This window comes from Catharus ustulatus, chromosome 3 (assembly GCF_009819885.2).
Source record: "Catharus ustulatus isolate bCatUst1 chromosome 3, bCatUst1.pri.v2, whole genome shotgun sequence".
NCBI lineage: Eukaryota > Metazoa > Chordata > Aves > Passeriformes > Turdidae > Catharus > Catharus ustulatus.
In genome coordinates, this window is record NC_046223.1 from 100,676,379 (window position 1) to 100,699,212 (window position 22,834).

The window sequence follows — 22,834 nt, forward strand, 5'->3', positions numbered from 1 at the left end:
AAACACATGGATTCTGCAAAGCTGCTCCACTCTGGCATTCATGTGGGTAGAGAAAGGAGCAGTGCCAGTTGAAGTGGAAACACAGTGGATTTCAGCTCAGTTCCTCTCCCACCATAAAGCAAAAACACTGAACACAAAGTATTTCCCAGGGAAAATGATGCAGAGCCTGAGGCAGAGGTACAGAAGGGTTGGGCCGCACAGAGTGGAAGCAAATAGGGCTCAGGACACAAGGCAGTTATCAGTGATGCAGCAGTATCAGCATACACTGATTTTGGCATCCCTCAGAACAGAGATTTTTTGAATCACAGTACCATTGTGCAATACCAGTGTATTTCACATCTCTGCCCACATTTCTCCCTTCATCAATATCTTAAAGATTCAGTGCAGGTACTCCCACTCATACATGAACACAATATATGCATCTGTTCATAGGGATGTTTTATTGTTTCAGATTTAATGCTTAGCAATTGGACTAGTTTCTTGCCATAAATCACTGCCATAGGACAATTCTGTAAATGTGTTACATTTTTTAATACCATATCCATCAATTAATTCTCACTCCCTTTAAATACCCCAACTTGTATTTTTAAGTAACCAATAATTCATTTTTATGCTTGCCCATCTGGAAGTACTGTACAGGGGCCAAACAGTTGTCCTCAAAAATCAGGTTGTTTGAAAGCTTCTGCAGTCTAGACGTGCAGAGACATAAGGATGTTGCAAAGTCACTGGTCACCTGAAAAGACATAAACCTACAGCTTATACAGAAACAGAATTTTCTCCATTTTTACAGTATATTTCTGTTTGACAGGCCATACTTGTACACTGAAACAACAGCTAGTTGTGTACCAATCAACTGATAAAAAATGAAAGCAGTTGGTATTTCTGTTTCTGACTTGGCCTCTAGATTTAACAGCTGGATCTGAATTAAAACTTGTGCAGCACCTGGGTAGACTTGTCCTAAGGTACCACTACTAAACTCAAAAATGAAATATTCAGCACCACCTGCTTCAGCTAGGCTTAAACACCATTTGCATAACTTTAGTGAGTATTAAAATAGTAAATTAAAAGTAGTTATATTGGCATTATTCTTTACATTTGTTTTAATTGCTGATAGGATTTTAGACAAGGTTTAACAATAATTGTACAGGTTCTCAGTTTACATTGATAACTGACTTGAAATCACTATCGTTTTCATTTTGTTACAGCTGTTAATCTGATCAGGTATGTTACACCCTGTAGTCTTTATTTTAAATTAGTAGTATATTTTCTCCAGCACATGTCCCTTTTCTTGGGCATGGGGTTTCTTTGGAGGTAAAAAAACAGTTGATATGTGACACCACTGTTCTCAAAGATGCTGAGAGCACTGAACAGTTTACCAGAACATGTAGTGATAGGACAAGGGGCAACAGTTTTAAACTAAAAGGAGATAGGTTTAGCTTGGACATAAGGAATATACAGTAATTTCGCGACTATAAGGCACACCTCCAGGAGTCAGCAAATTTTGCAACTTTGTACATTATATAAGGCGCACCAGACTATAAGGCACACTTTTTTTTTGCAGCGAGGAGCTGTGCCATGCACAACAAAGTAACGAATTACTGGCAGGTGCTCAATTTGCAAACATTTTTCACAGATTAGTGTAGCCTTTAAATGCAGTCCCAGGCACCCTCCCCATGCTGCGGGCCCGGCACTCCCGCCCACCCCCGCGCCGGCTGGCACGGCTCCCAGCTCCCACCGCGCAGCCGCAGCTCCCACAGGTCCCAGCTCAGCCCGCTGCTCGCACTTCCGGGTTGGCAAATTTCCCAACGTTGTCCATATATAAGGCGCACCAGACTATAAGGCGCACTTCTGGGTTCAGACCAAAATTTTAGTCAAAAGGCTGCGCCTTATAGTCGTGAAATTACTGTTGTATTCTTCTTGGTGTAGCACTGGAATAGTTTGCCCAGAGAGACTCTCCATCCTTGGATGTATTCAAGACAGAGACTGCATGGGTTTTAAGCAACCTGTTCTAGTGGAAGGTGTCTGTGCCCTTGGAGAAGGTTGAACTAGATGGGCTTCAAAGGCCCTTTCCAATCCAAGCTATCTGTAATTCCGATTAATGTTTTTTATAGTAATATGTAAAATAATACAAAAGAGATACGGACAGATTTAGCTGAAGTGTCATGTTGTATTGTTGTACTGTTGCCTACACTTTCAGGAAGTGTCATTTGTCTGTTCCAATGCTAAGGGAAAGTAGCATAATCCATCATCATCCAGCATGCTGAAGCCACTTGCCTCTTTATAACTGAAGTTAAAAGCTGCCTTTTTGGTTCTCCAGTGCCTGATGATACTGCGCATGTAAATGACAGTCTGTATTCTGATTGGCAGAGAATAAAAATTTATTATCCTAGTCGGAGTCAAATAACCATTATAAAAGAAACATTCTGAAAACAAAATCCCCTGGTCTCCAAATTTCTCTACATTCTAATTCATGTGTATTACTGCATAGGTCTCACTTCAGCATGTTTGCTGTGTTCTTAGTAGAAGCTTTTACTCAGATAAAAATGCCATTAGAGGAGACTTGGACTGGATGACCTCTAAGCTCAGTGAGCCATTAAACAAGTGACATCCTGGTAGACTTGCAGAATAATTAAAATTTAAATGCAAAGGCATACTATCACTGCTGGATGTATGCAAATTGTTAACTGTTTATGAAATGCAGGCAAGACTCAATGTCACTTTATGGTTTGGATGTAACATACATACAAGTTAAGCGTTCGACTTCCTAAATTCTGCCTGTTACACATCTGAATGCTCTATATGATGTTAAAACATTAAAGCTAAGGACAAACTTTGTCCTCAAAACATTAATTACACCAGGCAATCCTGTTAAATTCAATGATTTCAGCTGAATTTAATGAGGGTTCCTGGTGTAAATGAGGGCAGAGCTCAGTTCTAAAACACAGCATGCATATGTCATCTGGCTAAGTGAGAAAAGCTGTGGAAAGCAGAGCCTGAATGCACTGATTGTTGTATTCAAATCTTAAAGCGTAATGTGCCTTAACAGAAGTTTTGCATTTAAATTCCCACTTTTATTAAAAGAGGAGAAAAGAAGCTGTACTTCAGACATTCAGATAATTACATTATGCACAAAGACTCTAATCCTCAAAAGAACTTGAGCATCTCTCTGGCATTTGTAATACTTAACTGCATTTCAGGTGATAATGGCATCCCTTTACCAGCTGGTCACCAACGTGTTCCTGGTGCCTCAGTTTTCAGACTGGACACATTGAGTGTTCCCCAAAGGCATGTGCAGACATGGCCTGAAACTCCACAATGGACTTCAGCCAGTGTTCTAGAAAGGGTGTCATTCCTTCACCTACCCCATCCTTCATGTCAGCAGGAGCATTCTGCACAAGCTGGATGAGCTCATTGACCTGGTGGAAGAACTCACCCAGCCAGCTAATGCCCTCTTCATCCTGAGTCTTTCAACACAAGGATGTGCTGGGAATTGCCAAGCTGCCTGGGTAGGCTGCTGGGCTTTCTGCACTATAGGCCTAATGAGAGGTGCACAGACAGCCCCTCTGTGAAGCCTTTGCTGCAGGTGTTTTGCAAATCCACTCAGAGAGGGGGATAAGTGGGGTGTGATCTCTGTGCAGCTAAGTTCTGTCTCTCTCATTTGAGTGTCAGCTGACACTTAATCAACCACATGTGCTGGAGCCATCTGAAAGAGGAGTGCAGGAGGTGTGTTACTGCCATCCAGCTGCAGTGAGAAACACATTCCCTCACTGCTTCAACTGCAACCAAGCAACGTGGCAAAATGAGACTGAAGCATGAAATACAGATGTAAATGGATTTCAGACAGGCAGGGTCAACTTCTCTGAGGTTGCTCAGGTAGCACCTTATATTCTGCTGTCCTGAGCAGAAGCCAGGGCAGTTAAAAATGTTAAAGTGAGCTTATCCAGTACGTCACACTTTTAAGAGTTCAAAGGAAGATTCCATTTACTTCTTCCATCCTGCTTTCTACCCATTTAATTAAACATTGAGGAAGGATTTTTCTTACCAGTGAGGTACCTTACAATGTAGGAACCTGCACAGAATTTCTGGCATTTGAACAGCAGTTCTGTAGTGCTGGATACAAACAAGGTACAGCACTAATTTTCAGGAAATGCAAGCAGAAAGCTGCTTTCCCACTTAGTTCTCCCAGCCAGTCTGGGGATTACAAATTTAAAGATTCTCACCTTCAAGTGGTGTGAGATATGGTCACAGCCCTGATTGTAGGGAGGAAGAGAATGGTGTGGATGGGGAGGAATACCTAGGTGCTGCCTTTCCAAGCTGCTCTGGATCAACATGTAAATTTTCTGTCCTAGATTTGGGCAGTCATCTGCAGAAGTTTACTATGTATGAGAGTAATTAAAATGAATCCACCTGAAAGGAAGCAATAATGGCTTATAATTTTTCTGCAAAGAGGGGAAAAATTTGGATGTTACTATTTTGAGGCAAGGAAGGAAGGGGAGAGAAGGTTCCTCTTTGGCTTTGAAAAACTGTCAAAACTGTCAGTACTAAATTGAAAAAACTGAAGTAAAGAAGTTGAGCTGTTTATTGAAACCCACAACAATCCCCATCCCCACCCCCCCACCCCCAAAAAAAAAAACAACAAACAAAAAACCCCACACTATTTGCAATGCAAGATGTGAGCAAGTACTTCAAATTCTGGGACACTCTGCAGTGGCAGGCAGCAGGACTGAGCCCCCATCCAGGGCTGGGGGAGCAGCTCATTGTGCATAACCTGGCCACCACTTTGTTTTGTTACAGCATCACCAAGCACAGCTCACCTCTTTCCCATTAACAACAGGTCAGCTTTAAGTTGCCTGAATCATTTGGGGGAAAAAATAAGCCTGAGGGTGGGCCCCAATCAAATTCTCCCAGCTCAAATGCCTATGATCACAGGGGAAACCAGAGCCCAGAACTCAGCTTGGCTGCTCTGGGCTGTGTCTGTGACCAAAGGCAATCCCAGAGCATACCCAGCCCAATTTTCTACCAGCCAGTATTGACAGGCACAACAGTTTTTAATTGGTACTCTGAGAAGCAGCATAGAGAATAAAACAAAATTAATGCAGGTATCCCAGAGAGAACTGCAGCAGGGGAGGCCAGAATTAAAAGAGATTCACAGTCCTTTAACTGTTGAATCTTCCCCCAAGCATTTTGGTTTGTGAAATTTTACTTCTTTGCCTTTTCTGGATATTTATACAGTTAATAAATAATGAGAGCTAGTGACTCAGTTGCACAAAAATAGGTTTTTCAAATTGCAGGTATAGGCATAGTATTACCTTTTTGCAGCCACACAAAGTGTTTTGGGAATTAAGCTGTAAAATCACAATGAGTACAGTAAATCAGATGAAATCTGCATCTTTGAGTCAAAAATATTTAAATTGTAACACCAATTAATCCCCCAATGAGTTGATATGTTTATTTGGCTTCAGGAAACAGAAGACAACTGGCAGTGACCCTATTCTCAGACTTCCTCCCCTATTTGGAGGGGAGGGAGGGAATCTGAGAATTTCTATCATTTTCCCAGGAAAGAGTCCCAAACAAATTATGTCATTTTCAAGCACAGCAGCGCAAGTCAGGTCTACAGCTTGGCCAAATTTCTAAATCCACAATTTGGCTACAAAGAAATATTCTTCAAAGCAGTGCTCAGTTTGCATCTCAGGCTTTATGTGTGCTGGTATTTGCCAGTTGATATTCAATGACTGCCTTTGTCAGGATACTGTCCCTTCTCCTAAGTTCCTAGTTCAAGTTCTGGTTTCTGGAACCAGAAATCCAGCAGGATTCCTGTTCTGCCAGTAGGACCCGATGCTCTGAGTACATGAAGATTTATACCAGTCAAGTTCAGCAGCCAGGACAGGCAGCTGCCAACTCCCACAGCTGCAGGTAGCAGCACAGCCCCTGCTCTCAGGCAGCCCAGGGCAACACACTCATCACCAGCAGCACTTCCCTTCACCTATTTTTAGCCCCCCTCCCAAGTGGGTGTTACTAGTTAACTACCAACTGGCCACAAAATGTCTTTTCATTAAAAAATCCAGACAAAGAAACTTGCCCCAGGACATATAACAAGGGAGACAGCCACCAGTTTGCCCACCTAAATTATTAAAGATCCTACTGTCCATCCACAGTTTGCACTGAATCCCCTTCAGAAAAGCTCTCTCAAGATGTTCATGAGAAAATGAGATATATGCCACCTTGGAAAAGTTTGGATTAAAGCAGAAAATAATACATAGGTACCAAAAAAAGCTATTTTAAAACATCTCAGTTCAGTACCATTTCTCCTATTTTTTAAAAACTCTAATCCTGGAGGAGCTGAAATATTTCCCAAGCCTGAGTTAATGCTGCCAATCTGATGTTGCTGGAACTATTTACATGAATTTTCATACTACATCAATATACCAAGGTTTTCCACTAGCTGTGGTAAAACAGAACTATGTTTTTGGACCAAAAATCAATTTCACTTGGGGGGGAGGGGGGCATGCAGAGGGGGCAGGAAGGGAAGAAAGGAAAAACCCACAAAAATCACAATGCAAATAAACTGCATTTTTCATCTGAAGGAATGGCATGGTCTCCTTCCCATCTCTCTGCTTTCTGGAATGTTTTCTATTAATATTAACATTTTTTTCTGCCCAGCTGTTTCCTCCCACTGTAATTTCCCACATAACCTCTTTGCAGGTGTGGAATCTTTATACCAGCCCCAAATTGCTTTTTTCCTGGCTGATAAAAACCACTTTCAGAGTGCAAAGCTTTCACCCTTTCAAAGACACCTATAGCACTAAAGGGCATGGACTCCAAAGTGTTGACAGTCAGACCCCCACAGCCCCTGCCACCTCTCAGCAGCAGAATGCATTGTGCTATGAAAATGATGAACGATCTCCAGTGGGGTGATCGTGTGTTATTCTGACAGCCAGGAGATGGGAGCTGTACTGGGTGTATATATTCCTTCAGAGAGGCAACAAAACAAGGTGGTTCAGTCCTGCTTCCCAGGTCACACCCTACATCAGTAGGCTGCTGAAAGCAATTGCTGCGGGCAGCCGCTTTACTGTCCATCCCTCATCACTGCTCCACACTGTAAATCTCTCCCGAGGAGAATGCATTACCTGCTCTCTCTTCCCAGTCGCTCCCCCAGCCTGGCAGGGGACGGCTACTCTGTAAATGGGGGTTTCTGAGGGCCTGTGCTGCTGCCCCACCTCTCCTTTTGCAGAGAGAGATCAAAACAGAAAGGCCCATAGGAGAAATGAACAGTCTGACCTTGGCTTCTGTTAGAAAAAAAGGAAACAAAAGCTTAGAAGGGGGATGAATTAGATGGCATACCAGGGACTGATACCAGCACCAGGAGAAAGCAGTCATTTTACTTTACATTCAGAAACCAAATTTTCTGTGGCATATAAATCAAAGGAATAAAATCTGCTGCAGGCAATGACTGTCATTTATTCCTGTATTTGTACCTTGAAAAATCCCCAAAGTTTGTTCTGGGAGCAGGAAGCCCCACTGTGCTATACAAGAGGATATTCAAGTGCTCCCTTCAGACAAGTGGCACACAAATCCCTGAGCCAGTAAGGCACATGTCACACAGCACAGCCTCCCCTGTGTGTGTCTGACTACAGCTAAACGTCCCATTTGTTCACACCACCGATTTTTCAGACAGGCTTATGGACCACAGCACAAAAGCCAGTCCTGGCTGCATGGAGAGCTTGCCGAGTCTCAGTTTTGCAAGCGTGGGTTGTGCCCACACTGGCAGACTAAAGGGTCAGCTATGTCCCCACATCTCATCTAGCTTGCAACCCAAACCCCAGAAAACACGACTTTTTTCTTCACCCTTTCCAACTTGCAAGTTTAGTACAATTTCACTCCAAAATTGCAACTTCACTTTGAGAAACACTAGAAGAAATAAACACCTAGAAATAGTTAACAGTAATGCTGCTACAAAGTGAGAAAAACACTGTTACTTACTGAAGAAGGGTGGTGTATGCACTCACAGGAAAAAACAGTGGGAAAGTTCAATTATCATCGTTTGCTACACCAGGAAGACCCAAGTAGGGCCATTTCAACTTCTTTCTTGAGTTTTTTATTTAGGAGACTGCAAGGCAGGAGCATGCACTATATCTGGCTGAAATCAGCACACAGGCTGCAGCTCATCTTCCACCGAGAGCTGGAGCAAGCAGTACATCTGCCCAGCTGACATAATTCATCACTGAGAAGAGCAAAACGCTCCAGTGCCCACTGCTGGGGAGCTCCATGTCCTGTGTAAGCACAAGGCATTTACTGAAAACCAGCCTAGTGTGCCTAAGCCTACTCCACAGCTCAAGCAAATGAGTCACAGTCAGTGATTTGTCCCATGTTACAGAACGAATCAGTGCCAGCACAAGGAATAAAAGCTGATTAATAATTATAATAACACTGCTGTTCAATGGGTCCTAAATGTCAGCAAAAGGAATAAAAAAACCCCAAACAAACCAATAAAAAAATCAACATACCCAGGTCAAAGTAATTTTATTAATAACTCACAATTACATTTTACTGAGAAAACCATAGCTTTATGTACCAGGGCAGAATTTGGAAAGCTGCATACTAAAATGCCGATTATGCAAATTTATCTTATGAACATTTTTAGACAAGAATGAAGGAGGGTTTATTTTCTTTAATTAAAATCAGAATCCTACGTAGTTCATTAGCATGGATTCTGAGCAAAATGAATATTAATGTAGCCCACCTCTCGCAATTCTACCTGCCAGAAACACCAAGAAAAAAAGGTTAGAAAATGGATTCCTGAGCAACTGTAAATGCAGCTAGCTAATGTCACTGCAAGGCTGCTGGCATCTTTGAAAGGTCACAGAGATCAGGAAAACCTTCTCCAGTGGAAAAAGGCAAATAAGACCACCACTTTCAAAAAGGCACAAAAGATCTGGGAAACTCTAGGCTGCTCAGCCCTACTTCAGTCCCCAGGAATGTTACAGAATCAGCCATTATGGGAGGTGTTCCAGGCACAAGAAATACCAGGTGATGAGGAGCGACCAGTCAGTGCCAATTCACCAAGGGCATGTTCTGCTTGATGCTGACCGCCAGGGCCAATGGCTCTGTGGCAGAGGGGACACCATAGGTGCCATTCACCTTGACTCCAGCAAGGCTTTCACTAGCCTGACCCACAGCAGCCATGTAGCCTGACTGAGGATACAAATTACTGGGTGGATACAGCCACCAGAACTAGGGCAAAACACATTGAACATCTTAGTTAACAGAAGGGAGCCCAGCCAAGGGCAGTGGTTTGTGCAGCCTGGAGAGGAGAAGGCTCAGAGGAGACCCAACTACAGTTTCCTGCTAGAGCAGGGACTGTGAAGAAGACAGAGCCAGACTCTCCTCAGACATGCAGTGAAAAGGCAACAGGCAACAACTGCAAACTGCAACCAGTTGGCCATGAAGAACAAATGCTTGGCCATGGGAGCAGCTAAGTGTTGGAACAAGCACCCAGACAGGCTGTGGGACCTCCACCACCAGAGGTTTCCAAACTTCAGGGTCTTGAGCAACTTGGTCTAGCTTTAACACTGGCACAGAGTTGGACTAAATCACCTCCAAATGACCTTTCAATCTGAATTTTTCTAAGATTCTGTGATTCCAATGTCCTATGTAAATATAAGTTTAATCAGTGAGAAGCAACAAGGCACATTTATTCTGGCAGGGCTTCAGATGTTCCACCTCTCAGGTCTCAGACACCATTATGTGCTTCTTCAGCCAAAAACTTCATATACTGTTTCCGAGCAGGAAAATCGTCAGCTGGCCTGTTGTATGCAGTCCAGACGGGTTCTCCAACAAACAGCCTCATTGCCTTCACGTAATTCTGCCAAAGAACAAGAAGTGACAAATAATTTAAGAGCTCCTTTTCAAGGGATCTTCATTCCAAAGTTAAGGTTTCATGCACTTCTGCAGACATTTTTGAAACTGTATCAAGATGGACTGGAAGTTTCACATACTCCACAAAATGACAGCACTACACTGCTGCTCCTGCTCCCATCTGCAGTGGAAGACTCTGGCACCTATGCAGTGATCCACTGTGTCATGTTCAGTGCCTTCAGCTGAGTCAGAAGCAGTATTTCTCCCAATTCCAAAGAAACCACACTGGATCCACAATACTCAGCAGTGCAGCATTTAAATCCTATTTGCTTAGTTAAACAGCAGCAGTCAGAGTACCCAAGATGTTTACACAATGCTTTTGGGGAATACCAGAAGTGTCAAAGTCACAACCATAAAAACTGAACAGGGAGTGCATAAACTACCCAAAAAATAATGCCTGCAGCAAGTGAAAAGTCTCCATATTTCAATAGGAAAAGCAACAGCTTCTAACACCAGCTAACCAAAAGAATGCCTGGTGCAAGGTACAGCTGTGGCAGCAGAAAATGGGATTTTACATCCTGCAGAAGTGCTCCAACCATGAGGTTATGGGGAAGTCTCCTCTTCTGTCCACTGTGGTATAGATTTAGACCCTACTTAATCTGTAAAACATGGATACATTATTATCTTACACCAAGAGTTCAGCAATGGTAACAAAGTTAGGTACCAAAAATTTAGCTGCAAAATGCCAGGGTCTAGAAGCAATAGAGATTTATTTTGAAGATTGGACTTCTGGACTAAAGCTCCTGAAGTGAATAAACACTTAAGACTTCTTGGGGATTCAACCATAACCCCTGACATTTTGTCTATATAAAAAATAAGCCTGAGAATAGTAAATGTAACTTATTTCCTGTGGATCTCAAGAAGCAGATGGGAAAAGTCATGTTTTTCACCAAAGCAGCATCTCCCTTTTTCACATGTATGAACTGCTATTTGGGCAGCTGATTCAAAACAAAACCACTCTCTTCACCAGAGATGCAATTTCACCACACAGGAGACAGCATGTGCTCCCCAATTTTGTAGGGGTAATGCCAAGGTGACAAACATGTTTGTAAAAGCCCACAAGAAGAGAAACACAGATCGGGACTACAATTGCCAATCTTACACTCCCAATGACAAAAATATCTTTCCAAAGGAGGTCACCACCTGTGAAGCAGCATAGCATACAGCTTAGCATACAGTAGCTGCAAGCAGTGGCTCTGGACCTTTAAATCTTGCTTTGCCCGACGGTGGATGTAACACTTGTGAAAAAGGTCACTGCTGGACACAGACATGCTCTTCTATCCCCACAAAAATACACAACAAGGCAATACAGAATGATCCATCTAGACCTTGTCCACCTCAACTGACAGCTGGGGCAATTGTGGCAGGGACAGCCCAAGGCTTGATATGCCACAGATATCACGTGGAATGACTTACAGTTACAGCTGAGAAGGAGCTGAGTTTGTGACCTGGAGATGAAAGGTTCAGATGCTGTGAATTATTTAGTATTTTTCATTCTCCTCCTTCATATTTAATATGTTTTGCTAATGAACTGCAAGTCTCAGGGCATGTAGTTACTAATGTGATATACATTCACACGGATTTGTCACCAAAATTTATGGTAATCTACAACAACATACGTTCTCATCCAGTGTAAATCGGTGATATATGCCAGCAGGGAGGGTTATCATGTCTCCCTTTTCCATGGAAATCCGAATCCATTTGTCATCCTTGTCTCGAACATCAAAATAGCCAGATCCCTCCAGGATGTAGCGAATTTCATCATCAAGGTGTAAGTGTTCTTCATAAAACGTTTTTATCTAGGAACAGCAAATATTTTGTAAAACTACTGAACATGGGAAACTGCAAAGAAATCTAGTAAGAAGCACAGAGAAGCTGAGAATGGCTTTCAGAGGGTAACTGTGTTTCAACTAACAGGGGAGACCAACATGGTTAAGATGGCCAAGCTAGGCAGCCAGCCAATCTCAGGGCACATCTAAGCGGGTCCTACATTTCCTTTGGAGGGCAGGAACTCCTCTGACAAGAAACAGCAGCTCTAGCTGTACATAACCATTCTCTGAATAACAGTAATGCTTACACCCATTTGAAAGAGAGATGGGTAAAACTTCCCACTGCAGGATTTGGTTCTTGTGCTTGTTCAGTTTGATCATTTTGTGCCTTTTTTTTTCCCCCAACATGCAGCACCAAAACAAAGCCACAGATTATCCTCCCACTTTTACACTTATGTAGAGCTGAATTAGCTGCACAGTGTACTACTAGTGTCTGTGAAAATGCAGCTACTGCCAAACATAGCCCATCTACAGCAATCTGATGTAAACAGTGTCATGCCTGCCCACACACAGAGACCCAGCTCCAGGCTCTCACATTCAAGACAGTGGCAGCAACATTCTCTTTTTTCTGCAATGGCAAATTCTTCGTGTAAACACAGAAGATAAAACAAATTTTAAAAGTCCAATTAACAGAGACCTGAGAGGTTTAGTGCACAGTGAGCAGTGCAATGCCAGGTACCATTACCACCTGCTCAGGCCTGGATGATATCTAGCCACACTTGTGCAGATGTCCTTGACCAGAAGTGATCCAGCATAGCAGGATGAGCAAAAGTCCCCATGTCTTGTAAAGAATGGCCCATCTTTCTGTCAGATAGAGCCTACCTAGGCCATCTGCCTAATGAGTTACTACCTAATTCACCTTCTCACCAAGACAAAACCGCTAGAACACAATGGGTTTGAAACAACTGGTAAATGGAAATTTAATAATTTGTTGTCCCCAAGCCAGAGCAGCAAGCCAGGAGCACCTGGAGGCTGGGATGAGAAAGCCCCTTCTAGGAGGCTCACCTGAACACCACTGAGCTGTTATGAAATTGCCAAGGTACGAGCTCCCTAAAGTAAAAATCATCTTGTACAGAGTATGTATCCCTCCAATTCCGTGGGGTTAACACTCACTTAAAAAAGATGCATTATGCAAGCAGCCATTAGGATGTAAAAGCCTTCAAAGCCCAGGCCCAGCTGGCAGCCACTTGCCTTCATCCCAGAGAGGCTTTCTGAGGACATGTCAGCATTGGCAGAACTCTCCTGGTAGGAGTCTTAGTTTTGAAATGACAGCGACAGAAATGATCCTCAAAACCTTTGAAGGCAATCTACAGAAGCAAAAGACCTCTGCTATCTTTAAATAATATCAAAAGCTCTTTTTTAGTGTTCAGGCCTTCGGTACAAGATGTATTTTAGACGTGGAAGCCTCATCCCCGTGCCCCGCTGGGCTGTGCAGGTGTCCCGCTGCAGACGGCGCGGAAACCCGCGCTGAAAGCAAAGCTTCGCGTACCTTCTCCTCATAATTCGGGAGCTTGTCTTTGTGTATGGTCACTATATCCATCCAAGAATAATTTTCTGCCCTCCGAATCTCTTTCAAGCATGGATCAGTCTCATAGTTATCAGCATCCAACTAAAAAAATAGGCAGAGAGGGGAAAAAAAACCAAAACAAAACCAAAACATTCGGACGCCATTGCTAAAGAAGGAACTCAGGGCACGCGTGGGAATCCCGAGGCGCCGGGGCGGGTCGGCCGCTGCAGGGGAGCGGCCACAAGGACACGGGGAGCCGCCTGCCTCCCCCTCTGCGGGCGGCCTGGCCTGTCCCCGGAGCTCCTGGTCGTACCCTGAGGTACCCCCCGCCTTGGTCTCGGTAGCCCCCGCCGTGCTCTAGGTACACCCTGCGGTACACCCCGAGCCGTACCCCCGTTCAGCCCTCGCCGTACCCTGCGGTACACCACGCCCTACCCTGGGTTCAACCCCAGCCGTACCCTGCGCTGCACCACGCCATACCCTGGGTACACCCCCCGCCATATCCCCGGTTCACCCCCCGCCGTACCCTGCGGTACACCACGCCATACCCTCGGTACACCCCCCGCCGTACCCTGCGGTACACCACGCCGAGGCGGCGCAGCTGCTCCAGGCTGACGGCGCGGTTGGGCCGCTGGCGGTGCGGTGCCCGCTGGTCCTCCTGGGACTCGTCCATGTACCAGGCCTCCACCATGTCGCCGCCACAGCGTCCGCAAGGCCGGGCTGGCAGCGCGTCCCGCCCCGGCAGGGCTGCGGGGCCCAGCAGCGAGCGGGCCGGGCCCGCCCCGCGGCCCGGGGCAGTGTAACAGGGGCCAGGGCCGCTCCGAACGCGCTCACCGGGGCGCGGGGCGAGCTCACGTTTGAGGGAACAGCCCTAGGCTGAGAGCCGAGAGTCTCCCCGAGACACCGGCCGGGCTTCGGCTTCTCACCCGCACCAGCCCCCCGGGCTAACCCGAGGGAACGGCCGTGGTGTTCGCAGCTGCTCTGACGAACTACTGGTACGCCTCAGGCTTAAAGGCCTGCATTGCAACCCCACAATACGGCAAAATGAAAAAGAAACTAGGAGGAAAATAAAGTGGCAAGAGATGCTTGCACAGGTCACTTGTGTTGTCTCCATCCATGAAGATACATCCTCAGCGCCCTCTCCAAGCTGGAGTGAAGAGAGCCTGCAGTGTGTCCCCTCCAGCCTCCACACTTCTGCATTTACCTGACTCTACATGGCAAATAAGCCATCAGACAGCTAAGCACAATATAAGAATGGCCAGGCAACTAAAACAATTCCTCCTCAGAATTTTTCTTCCTAAAAAGAGTTTACTTACCAAAGTCTCAATCACTACTATTCCAATTCTTGTTAAAAGGTACTAGATCACTTTAATGTACAGTATTGATGTTTAAGAACTACTGGTTATCAAACAGATACTCTAGAAGTTGTACTAGGCACATGGAGGACAAGTTGGTGTTTTGGGACAACCAGCACAGAATACTATGACTGCTAAATGCCAATATTCCCCTAAAATTGCAGTTCTCTGAAAAGATGACTTGGACATCCACCATCCTCTGCAGGCTCTTGAGCCCCTGTTAAGACCTTTTGAGACATACTATTTGTTTTCCATCCTTTAATCAGCCTTAATCTTGTAACCTTCCTCTTGGCTTTCTTCTGTCCTGAATTTCCAGAGTAAGAATAAACATTCCTATCAAATGGATATAAAACTCTGTCTTATCAGATTTTCTATTATAATCTACCTTTTAGATTCAGGTAATCAAGTGGCCCTCCTTATCTCTAAATGAGCTTCAATGTACAGTTTTGGATGAGAGAAAAGATACAGATGTATTAACTACTGGATAGTCAGTCTCCTCCTCCTACTACAACCATGTGACTAAATATGTAAAACCTTACACTTCGCCTCAGGAAAGATATTGTAATGCATGAGAACTATTAAGTAACAAACTTCTGCAGCTCTAACCATGTGTATAGAAATTAACAAATAAAAAAACATTTCAGTGACTCCTACCTTAAGCCCTACTATTCAGTAGTACAAATATAGAGAAGTTGACACAGATAACACAACAAACCTGTTTGCTTTTCCTGTATACCTGCATACAAAATAAACCCATGTTGATTACTGGTAATTACTCTCCAATTCAAGTGCACATTAGCCATTCCATTAATCTCATAATTGACTGGAAAAAGTGAAGTCAAACACTTGAGATCCGGAAGATACGGAGAAGCTTATAATCTTCTAGTCCCTTTCAGATGAAGTGGTCAATTACTACCGTTGGGACAACACTGAAGAGGAAATAACAATACTAACAAGAACCAGTATGCATAAAAAATAAAACAAAAAAACAACAAAAAAAACCAAACAAAAACCACCAAAACTAAAAAAACCCTACTTAATGGAAACAGGAAGCCAGAGATGAAGAGCTTGAACATTAATGAGGTAAAGAGAACAGTAAAGATTAATTGTTCAATTTTTCTTGTGACTTGTTTTTTAGTTTGTTCAAGCTACCCTGCAAAATAACATAAAAGAAAACTACTGGTGCTGTAGCTGACACTGTGAGGCACATACAGGTCAGTGTTACAAGCCCATCTGTGGAGCAGTTACTGCCAGTAGCAGAATGCCAGAGCAGACCAATGGACATGTGTGTTAGGTGACCTCCTACCCAATAAACCAAACCCAAAGACTGCCCCAGGCCCAGCTATTTTGGGCTGCAGTATATACTTCTGTACAAAAAAAAAAAAATATTTATTTCACTAAGAGTAAAATACAGAATACTTTGATTTAAAATCCGTTCTTCAGAAGCCTGTCTTTAAGGTGAATTAATAAGTACACAAGACAGCTAGAAACACTGACCACAGCCCTTCCAATAGATGGAGAAAAAACAAATACTCAGTAGCATCAACTAAATATTGTCTCAACTGTAAAACAAATGCCATAGATTAAAATGTGGGGCTTTCCTTCCTAGAAGTTGGTTTATATTTAGTGCTTCAGGCCAGAAAGAAGTACAGCTCAAAGTTCAACTCCAAAACAATTACAGCAGCTGCTGCCATGTTATGCCTTTTCCTCCCAGTGCAACAGTCTCTAGTCCCAGGACAATCAGCACTTTGGTTGACAAGCTCCTTCTCTTGCTAGTCTGTCAGCTTCTTCATTTCCTCGGAAGCCAGCATGACCAGGAACATGCATCTGTCAGGACAAAATATAGGAGTGTTAGATATGGAAGAAACCAGAAAGAAGTAGATACATGAAATTTGATCAAGCAATGTTCTGTCATTGATAGTACAGGAGCATCTCCTCAGAGGTACTCACCTATATATATTCACCTAATATTTAGCCCTTAGGTTTTCTTCCCAGGGATTTTCACTGTCTAGGGAAACTCTTGCCAAACTGTGAGTATCATCTTAATGGGAATTAGTGAAAAGCATGAGAATCAGCTAACCTATCCTTTAAGAAATGCAGACAACATCTCCAATTCAAAATTCCCACCTTCCTGCATTCAGTGCTTAAACTGAAAACAAAAGCCAAACAAAAGCCAAAGACCTCTATTCCACTAAAAGCCTTGGTAGTTACAGCACTCACTCAGGATACATACATAGAATATTAAAAGATTCTCTTAGTTTTCAGATCAATCCATCAATCAGGAACTGAAAAAAACTTTATACGCTAAGCCCATCCTTGTCAGAAGTAAGGGTGGAGTAGGAAGGTGAGGAAGAAAGTCAAGCTTACTATTTGACAAAATCTGAGAGCGGACAAGCATGAAGTGTGTGTGAGGTGACATTAGATTTACATGGCAAGGTTTTGGTACCACGTGGGGGGCTGCAAGTGTGGATTCTGTGAAGAGACACCACCACTGCCCCTGCATGAGAGAAAGCCAGATCCAGGCAGCTCCAAAGGGACCCACAGTTCGACACAGCTAAGCCCATCAGCAAAGCTGATGGCTCTTCTGTAATAACATGTTTAAACAAGGGTAAAAATGCAGCACAACAGCTAGAGAAAAGAGTGAGAATATGTGAGAGGAAGAGCTCTGCAGACACCAAGGTCAGTGCAGAAGGAGGAGGTGCTCCAGGCACCTGAGCAGAGATTCCCCTGCAGCCTGTGTTACAGACCAGGGTCAGTGAGCCTGTCCCCTTCACAGCCCAGGGAGAGCCACAGTGGAGCAGAGGTTCACCTGCAGCCCATGGACAACTCTGTACGCATACACTCCTCCTGAAACAAAATTCCTCCCACCTTTTTTAAGAGATTCAAGTTTAAGAAGTAAGTGTGCATAAAGAATTATCTTTTAATTATGTAAAATATTCCCAAGAACAGCTGAACTTAATTGGTCTTTACATTTTTATGCTTTCTCCTCAATAGGAAACAGGAATAGCTATAGAAAATCTAGTCAGCCCTGTAAACTGCAGTCTCCTACTTTGCAACACAGAATAAAACAAATACCTGCAATAAACGCCCAACAAAAATTTGCACATTAAATATCTACATGATCCTGTTTTCTACAGAGTAAAGATAGAAGCTGAGTAAACATGCCATTACAGCTACAAAGTCAACTGTACACACATTTTCTCAAATCAGTGGTCTTATACCATAATTCAGCTAAAATTTAAGAGCAAAGGAATATATTATGCTCTATACAAGTCTTAGTTATGATCACGCTTTTAAAGTTTCTACCAAAGACATGTTGAAGATGTCATTAACAAAAAGAAACAAGAAACTTACCCATTGAATTTCTATGTCTTTTGTTAGGTTATCAAGTCTTTCAAAATCTTCTTTATTTATTACACTTCCTCCTGAACTTGTTTTCCAACCGTTTGTTTTCCAGTTGTCAACCCAGCTTGTAATACCTGTGCAAAGGGAGTATCACCATAAGAGTGCTATCAAAGAAGCCAGCAAGGATCAAGTTGCAGCAAACAACCTTTTAACAAGTCATTACCTCTTCTTTGTACTACCTCAGGTACAAAGTCTCAGGCAAAAACACTGGAGACAAAAGATAATTCTTGTTTGGTTCTCTGCTTCTGTCTTTCACGATTGTATTTTTTCATTATTACCTAAATTACCCAACCAGGGTTTTCCCAACAGGTATTTAATTTAAAGACTGCAATCTTATATATGCATTGTACACAAATTATCTCATGAGCTTCAATAACTTGAAGCTAAGGGTTTGCTTGATGATACAGTAAGCAAAGCCTACAGCTCACCAGACAATTTTCTATACTACTCCTTAAGTAAGATTTTTTTTCTTTTAATATCTTTGCTGGTGTGGACAATGTAAGACATCTTTACTGCTTTCATGATCTGAACCAAATAGGAAATCTCCAATCTTGCATGCAAAACCTCCTAAAAACCTAATTACATGCATTTGTACTTAACTACAAGCCTCCTTCTCTCTCTGGCATTTTTTAATAAAAACTCCTAGACACATCTACAAAATAACTTTGGTTAAACAAGAACAGAACCTGCATGTCAGTGACCCAAAACGCAAAATGAAACTGCAAGCAAAATCAAAGAGAGTAAGATAAAACCAAAAAGACCAATATTTAATTTTCAACCATAAATTGCACAAAGTTTTTGTTTAATGCTATTTTAAAGAACACCCACAAAAATCACATCTCCAAAGTGATCTGAAAACAACAAAAACACATACTGCTTTTGTAAAATTGAGAAAAAACCCAGGAAAAAATACTTATGCAGTTCCAGATTATCACAGGAAAAAAATCTGAAGATCTTGAGGAAAGAGGAAGAAGTTTCTCTCAAAAATTAAGTCTTATTGGCTGGTTCATATGGTATTCATAGAGAGAAAAAATTTCTAGGTCTTTTAATACATACTCTGAGTACATATCTCTGGCTAGTTATCCAGTGTAGCCTAAAAGCTTGGAAGCAAGAGAATGTCAATGTACTTCACAGGTGTGTGTTAAATACAACCTATTCAATATGAGCAAAACAAAAACTCCACAGGTTACCACAGCAGCTTCCAAGTAGCTTCCTGAGTACAGACTTAACAGCCTATACATGAACAACATTTTTTCTAGATTTTGTGTAATACTGAACACCTCAAGACACAAATCCTGTTGTTACTTCTGTCAGCATTTACTATAACAGACACTTTGACTCTACTTCTATTTCATGCAGTTAGCAGACAATGTCTCATACTCTGAAGTTTTCTCCCAAGCAGTCATGAGTAGTAAGTTAAGTACTTCCTCCTAACATTCCTCTCTCCAGGGCTCAGAATGTTCTGTGGGTCTTACACGATGAAAAAGCATGCAGTGTGTCTTTAAGGATCTGGAAAATTAAAACCATTAGCTTACCATTAATAGTGAACTTGCTATCAGTGTAGATTATTAACTTCTTGATGTTTTGACTCTTGGCTTGCTCTATTGCTTTGCAGGCTGCCTTAAGAACATTTCAAAACAACCATAGTTCAGAAAGCATTTTGACCACATTAATTAAAATACCAACAAAGTACATGATGCTAACACAGAACTACAGAGTATTACTATAACCTCTCCACCAATGGTTATCAACATGTTTTAGTGTAGAGGATCCCAAAATTGTGTATTACAGATGATACTTTTGTGATTCAGGCAAACAGGCAGGCACTTGAGTTTCAATGGCAAACAAAACCTCATAACATTCTGATATTCAACTCTGTGCTGAAGGAGTAGCTCTCTGATCCATTTTCTAGCTATCAAAACCTCTATCAACACCAAGTCATTTTCTCTAAAACTTTGAGAAGGAAGAATTCATGTCACTTCCAACAGTCTGGAAGCCTTAACAGGTTGGGAGGTTTTTCTGGTGCTCTGAAATACAGCAGGGAGAAGTGGCTGGGTGTGGATTTAGAACTGAAAAGCTCCTTACTGACAAGTTTGACTGCTGGCACACCAACACCAGTTCTAAAAATGAACTTTTTAGTTTTTAAGCAGATCAATTGCCCATTTTGGTTCATCTCCAAACATGGAGTGTGGGATAGCAGCAATACCACAATTAAGAGATGAGAAGACTAAATCTGCTGTTGCAAACAGAAGTTAGGAGCCTAGAATTGTTTTTTGTATTTATCTAAGGATTACGATACTCTGATCCCGCCATCATAATATGCTGACTCTCCTCTTAACCAATACTCAGCAGCCCTCACTCTAAGGTCTGAAACATACATTAAAAATGCAAGGGAATCTATATAGATTTGAGAACCAGACTTTCCTAATGTAAGACTGTGCTTGGACATCTGGGAATTCTCAAGGGGAATTACCTAGCTCAAAGCCAATAAAGACCAATAAAACATGAAGCTAACTATTTGTTTGAAGCCATAACTCTTAATATTTTGCATGCTTCCCTTAGAGTTCCATACTGGTTTCTAGAAAACAGAGTTGAAATAGGCATGAAAGTGCAGCTGCAGTCTAACATGGAGAAGCATTTCAGGATATTTGCTACTTACATGGATTTCTGCTCTTTGATTAGTCTGCCGTCCAGGAAGTCTTTCACTGGTATTTCTGTGTCCAAAGAACAAATAGTAGATTAGTTATCCCAGGTATTCAGAATGGTGTGTAATGGCTACACATTTAAAAAATAAAGACAAGAGTGCTACTTTTGTTTTTACAAAAAATGACAAATGGATATTCTAGCTCTAGCTTTCCCCTCCATAGAGCAACCTGCATATGTGGACCTGACATCAATGTGACAAGACATTTGCCATCTTCTGTGCACACAGACTCCTATTTTAAAACTTTCCACATTACTTGAATTCTAGCTTCAACCCCTGAAAATGTTATTTCCAGGTGATTTTTCCCAGAGAGGCTGCTTTCTCAGCTCCCCTCAGTATCATAACACTGTCATTATGAGTCTCAACAGAGTTTCGTATATAAAAGGAGGCTAGTATTGTAAATCAATCAGAATATATTAATGAAAAAAAAATCCATTGAGGTACTTACAGCGGGTGGCCTGGTCCCCAGTAGACACCTATTCCAGCACGAGCTCTGTTACGTCCATTACCACTGCAACAACCGTCCGTATAAACAACTGCAAAGTCACCTACAAAAGATTACCAAAATCACAAGTTTAAGGACTTATTCAAAAACACTATTTAAGACAGAAGAAATGTTTGCCAGTACAATAATCCCCAAAACTTCTCTCTCCATAGAGCACTTCCAAAAGTTAACTGCAGACGCCATGTGAACTGGCAGCACAGAACAGCACAAGTCCTACTGCAGCTTGACACCCTCACTGCTATCAAACCAGTCAGCCTCAAGAACAACTTCTGCTCCAAGTCCCATATTTCTCACTACAGTTCTTGTCTTCTTCAAAACTTCCCAGCTACATCCAAACATTTTAATATAATCTGTAGCCCAGACACACTTAAAATCACACCTATAACAATATGATTAAAACCAATCAAAACTACACTGAAAGACAATGTGAACAAGTTGATTATGGTTCACGTTTTCATTTCAAAAAGAAATAATAGGCCTGAGGCTGCCATATACAAATCTCCCTAAAAGCCTTCTAATAGCTACACTTATTGCTTGTCACAGAGAATAAACAAATGAAAATAAACAAATGAAAATAATTAAAGGAATGATCATAGACCTCACCCATATATGAAAACTTGTCTTCACTGACTGTTGGTGTTGAGCACACTGAATGTACCTCATCATGTTTTACACGCTTTGCAATCTGCTCTTCGTTTGCAGACTGTTCATATGACCTTTTACATGTACTGTTAAACACAGTATTTAATTCTGGTTCCTCTCTCTGGCTACCACTTTCTTGTGTTACAGCTGGAGGACCAAAAGCCCCTTAAATAAAAACAGAAAAAAAAAAAGGAAGTTCAGCAAAATCAATTTTTATTTGAAACAACTGCCTTTAAAGACAACAGTTGTTAGCAGCTATTAGCAAGGTTAGGCCGTTATCTGACACCACCCTAAACTATAATCGAAAAGAAACAGAATGCACCAGTCATTCTTCATCCTAAATCAAAGTGAAGAGGAAACAGACACGCAAGGGCCTTTACACCTTAACACGGACACGGAACAAGCAACGCTCTCCAAACACCCACGGAAACACTTTCACCGCACTGGCACATCCATGGCCGTGCCCGGAGGCCATCGCCACGGCGCTGCGCCAGTGACCGCAATGAACGGGGCTGGTACCCCGCGTTTCGGCTGCAGCCGCAGCGCTGGCACAGCCGCCGAGCCTGCCCCGAGCCCCCGGCAGGACACCGCACCCCTCCTTCCCCTTCTCCCTCCGTACCTGCTGGCTCGGGCTGCTGCTGCTGCGGCCCCGGCAGGCCGGAGCGCACGAAGGTCCAGGCGTCCTTCTCGGTGGCGAACTTCTTGAAGCTAGCGGAGGGGAACTTGTTCACCTGCTCCTGGCACTCCGCCCTGCAACACAGCGAGCAGCGGTGAGGCCGGGCGGGGCGGGCTCCCCGCTCCACCACGGCCCTTGCTCACCAGGTGCGGTAGACGCCGGTCCGCCGGCCCTTGCGCACCGCATAGAACATGGAGCCGTCCCTGGGGACAAAGCAGGAGTGGCTGAGCACGGCCACGAGCCAGCGCATCATCGCGCGGCCCGGCCGCCATCCGCGCCCCCGCCCCGACCCACGC

General features: G+C 43.0%; 2 protein-coding genes across 2 annotated transcripts; both read right to left on the bottom strand.

The window, feature by feature from the left end:
- Nucleotides 1-8,503: 8,503 nt before the first annotated feature.
- Nucleotides 8,504-14,003, bottom strand: ADI1 (acireductone dioxygenase 1). Its single transcript, XM_033056498.2, has 4 exons — nucleotides 13,823-14,003; nucleotides 13,234-13,353; nucleotides 11,535-11,714; nucleotides 8,504-9,862 (listed from the first exon to the last, which is right to left on the bottom strand). The coding sequence occupies exons 1-4, from the start codon at nucleotides 13,940-13,942 to the stop codon at nucleotides 9,731-9,733; spliced, it is 552 nt and encodes a 183-aa protein (XP_032912389.1). The 5' UTR covers nucleotides 13,943-14,003; the 3' UTR covers nucleotides 8,504-9,730.
- Nucleotides 14,004-15,971: 1,968 nt separating this feature from the next.
- Nucleotides 15,972-22,834, bottom strand: RNASEH1 (ribonuclease H1). Its single transcript, XM_033056438.2, has 8 exons — nucleotides 22,682-22,834; nucleotides 22,482-22,612; nucleotides 21,824-22,027; nucleotides 21,164-21,263; nucleotides 20,671-20,725; nucleotides 19,547-19,631; nucleotides 17,961-18,085; nucleotides 15,972-16,433 (listed from the first exon to the last, which is right to left on the bottom strand). Exons 1-8 carry the CDS (start codon nucleotides 22,789-22,791, stop codon nucleotides 16,347-16,349), a joined length of 897 nt encoding a protein of 298 aa, XP_032912329.1. The 5' UTR covers nucleotides 22,792-22,834; the 3' UTR covers nucleotides 15,972-16,346.

Excerpts from the sequence above, each read along its gene's own strand:
- ADI1 (XM_033056498.2), bottom strand. The coding sequence starts at position 13,942 with ATGGTGGAGGCCTGGTACATGGACGAGTCCCAGGAGGACCAGCGGGCA. Across the intron at positions 11,715-13,233 it reads TCCCGAATTATGAGGAGAAG|ATAAAAACGTTTTATGAAGA; the intron begins GTACGCGAAGCT and ends TGCTGTTCCTAG. Across the intron at positions 9,863-11,534 it reads GATTTACACTGGATGAGAAC|AATTACGTGAAGGCAATGAG; the intron begins GTATGTTGTTGT and ends GTTCTTTGGCAG.
- RNASEH1 (XM_033056438.2), bottom strand. The coding sequence starts at position 22,791 with ATGATGCGCTGGCTCGTGGCCGTGCTCAGCCACTCCTGCTTTGTCCCC. Across the intron at positions 22,028-22,481 it reads GCAGCAGCCCGAGCCAGCAG|GGGCTTTTGGTCCTCCAGCT; the intron begins GTACGGAGGGAG and ends TTTTTATTTAAG. Across the intron at positions 20,726-21,163 it reads TGGGGACCAGGCCACCCGCT|AAATACCAGTGAAAGACTTC; the intron begins GTAAGTACCTCA and ends CTTTGGACACAG.